This window comes from Mus pahari, chromosome 6 (assembly GCF_900095145.1).
Source record: "Mus pahari chromosome 6, PAHARI_EIJ_v1.1, whole genome shotgun sequence".
Classification (NCBI taxonomy): Eukaryota; Metazoa; Chordata; class Mammalia; order Rodentia; family Muridae; genus Mus; species Mus pahari.
In genome coordinates this window covers 84684594-84688067 of record NC_034595.1, presented here as the reverse complement: position 1 = coordinate 84688067, position 3474 = coordinate 84684594, and the positions used below count along the sequence as shown (strand labels likewise).

The window sequence follows — 3474 nt, the reverse complement described above, 5'->3', positions numbered from 1 at the left end:
CCCCCCCCCCCCCCCCCCGGTCTACTGCCTGGTTTGTCCTTTGTAGTTAGATATTCCTTTACAATAGCGTTACTTACTCCAGTGTAATAAAATGCTCATGAGTGGACAGGGGTAGAAGGAAGGAAGAATTGAGAAGTAATTGTAAATACACCCTGTCTTGGAGCATGTCTCCAAACACCTGCATCATTTAGCTTTCTGTCACTCCAAAAAGTGTGACCTGAACCTTCGATCTCTTATTTGCTAGGGTTCTACCACTGGGCTATGTCTCCAGACATGCAGTGGTTTTTTTTGACTTTTCTGTGCAACAGCCACGGTTGTCCTGGAACGCTATAGACCAGGCTGGCCTTGAACTCACAGTGGTTCTTTAAAGTGTGGACCCTGGACCTTTTATGTAGTCATCAGCAGGAAACTTACAAATATGCATGGCCTGGGTCCTGCTTAGAACTTGCTGAACCACAGGTGGATGCCAGCAGGGTGTGGTTTGACAAACTCTTGAGGTGATTTTGATGTGTGCTACTGATTACTGAACTCCTTCATTTGACAGTTAATACTTTATTCCTTTAATACCTATACTCTATCTCTTGCTCCAAATTCAAAGTCCTGCTTAAAAGTCTTAGGCCTTGTGCCTATCCTACCTCCATGGAGTTCAGAGCTATTTAGAAGAACTCCCCCTTCTCATAGTCTCACTGTCTACAGATAAGTGTCTCTGGCAGAGGAAGGCATGCTGGGACTATCCTATAACTCCCTCAGGTTGGAACTGTGCCAGAAAGTACATGAGCTGATTGAATCTGTCATATCACAAAGGACTGGAAAGTCACATGGACTTTAAGTATTTCTTTAGAGACAGGCCTGAAACTCCTTACATAGCTGATAGTCACCTCAAGTGCATAGCAACCCTCCGTCTTCTAAGTGCTAGGATTGGTTGTATGGCCACCACACCCAGTTAGAAAGCTGCCATTGTAGACTGATGCCTGTGCTGTGAACTACTGAGCTTATGTTGTTGGTTTTGTACTTGGTGCTTTTTGGCTTTTTGAGCCAGGGTCCTATTTAACCCAGACTGATCTCATTCATTTTATAGTTTAAAATAACCTTGATCTCCCTCAGCATTCTGCCTCTAGCATCCTAAGTGCTAAGATTACAGCTTGGATGCCCCCCACCTTCATCTTGTTTATTTGTTTATTTAAAGATTTCTTTTTATTGTGTTTCTTTGTGCATGTGTGCACATGTGTTTGCTCATGCTCGCACCTGCTGAGTCCAGAGGAGGTCATTGGATCCCTGGAGCTAGAGTTACAGGTAGTTGTGAGCAGTCCAATGTTGGGAGCCAGACTCCTGAAGAACAGGGAGTGTCTTTACCTGTTGAGCAGTTCTCTAGCTCTGTATCTTGTTCTTTGAAGAGACTAAGTTCTGTCCTTTTATTTTCAAATTCACTTTTGTTTGTTTGCTTTTGAGACAGGGTTTCTCTGGATAGCCTTGTAGGCCTTATTACACTCATCTGCTTGCTTGTGCCTCCTGAGTGTTGGGATTAAAGGCATGTGCCACCACCACCTGGCTAAATTTTCAATTTTAAATGAAATGTGGTTTTTTTTGTTTGTTTTGGTTTTTTTTGGGGGGGAGGGGGGGTTGACAGGGTTTCTCTGTATAGCCCTGGCTGTCCTGGAACTCACTTTGTAGACCAGGCTGACCTCGAACTCAGAGTCTGCCTGCCTTTGCTTCCCAAGTGCTGGGATTAAAGGTGTGCGCCACCACTGCCCGGCTAGATGAAATGGATTTTTCACTTGAAATATACAAGGCTCCAAACTCACTACTGTTCTTTCAGCAACTGTTTATTACTTAGCCTGTTGCTCATTTGAAGTGTAAATTGAACTACTTTGTGCTAAAAGACGATGGACATGCAGAGGAAAGGAGAGGTTTCCATTAGTAGGCTGGGGAATCACCCCCCCCCCCATACTCCTCATTAGTTTTTAAGGGTGCCTGTGTATCTCAGTTTTTGAAGCACTGAAATAATCAGTTTTGATGTTGAGCAAGGTTATAGCAATGTATGGTAGTAACACTGTCCTGGCCAACTAAAGCAAAGGTTCTTTGTTCTGATTCCTGTGCTTTGCCATGCATATATTAATTGTTCTATACCTGGCCTTTCCCTTGAATAATCTCTAGTAGTACCTTCCTTAGAAAGTAATGTTTAACTTCCAAATGCTTTCATATGTCACTATCATTCTATTTATGAAACTCTTTTATGTGACTGCTGTAGGGTTATGGGATCTGTCCCATTACTTTTTTATAATAACTGGTTTCTTTGGTGTCATGTGGACTTAAATGATTTCTGTATGTTTGTGTTGGCGAGAGACCATTGAAGACTGAGGTTAATGAAAATGTTCTTTATTTTACAGTCATCCAGTCCAATGGATCAGATGGGAAAGATGAGACCTCAGCCGTATGGTGGGACTAACCCATACTCGCAACAACAGGGACCTCCTTCAGGACCGCAACAAGGACATGGGTACCCAGGGCAGCCATATGGGTCCCAGACTCCACAGCGGTACCCCATGACCATGCAGGGCCGGGCTCAGAGTGCCATGGGCAGCCTCTCTTATGCACAGCAGGTATGTGATGAGCTTTTTTGCTGTCCACAATTGGTGTTTGAGGTATTGGGTCAGAATAGCTTCTTGATGCCCATGAACTCACTGGCTTAACTCCATCTACACCATTGTATGTATGTTCCATGTCTGTCTCAACATATCTTGGGGTTTAACCCAATCTACCTCAGCCCCTGTCTTCTCTTGACCTTGCTGGTCTGCCCTTGAGAGATGGAAGTGGTACGAAGGCCATAGATGAGCACCTGTTTATTGCCACTGCAGTAGAAACAATATATGATACCTGCCTTGTGGTGAGGCTGCTCTTCTTTCTCACAGACTTTTAAGATAAGCTGCCTGGGTCAAAGAGAATATTTAAGGACTTGGAGAGAAAGAGGACAGACCTGTGGTGAGCACAGTCATCAGATCAGCTGTCCTGGGCTTTCTTTTTTTTTTTTTTTTTTGAGGGAATTTGGCTTGTTTTTCAATGCAGAGAGTCAAACCCAAGGCTTCACACATACTAGATAAGACTCTGCTTCTGAGCTCCACCCACATCCCTGCAATGTCACCTTTTTAAAAATTACAGTATTACTTGGAGGTGAAGGCAGGATGCTAGGTCTCATAGCAAAGGACATTGTTGTTTTTGTGTTGGCAGATTTTTCTGCCATTTATGTCTGAGTAACACACCAAAAAACGTAAACGACAGTATATCGAGTCTGAGATGATTTCTAAAGACAAACTGTAGAGCAAAGGACATCGTTACACACAGATGAAACGCACCTGCTTTTTCTTCCCCTCCCTCCCTCCCTCCCCTTTTCTATTCCCTTTTCCCTCTTCTCTCTTATCCTCTCTTTCTCTTCTCTCCTCTCTCCTCCTCTCTCCTCTCTCCTCTCTCCTCTCTCCT

At 43.8% G+C, this 3474-nt stretch overlaps 1 protein-coding gene across 1 annotated transcript in view; it reads left to right on the top strand.

The window, feature by feature from the left end:
• Arid1a (AT-rich interaction domain 1A) overlaps positions 1-3474 on the top strand; it is a 77141-nt gene that overhangs the window by 28825 nt on the left and 44842 nt on the right. Inside the window, exon 2 of the mRNA XM_029540217.1 lies at positions 2388-2600. Coding sequence (XP_029396077.1) covers positions 2388-2600 — 213 coding nt within the window. The remainder of the gene's footprint in view (positions 1-2387; positions 2601-3474) is intronic.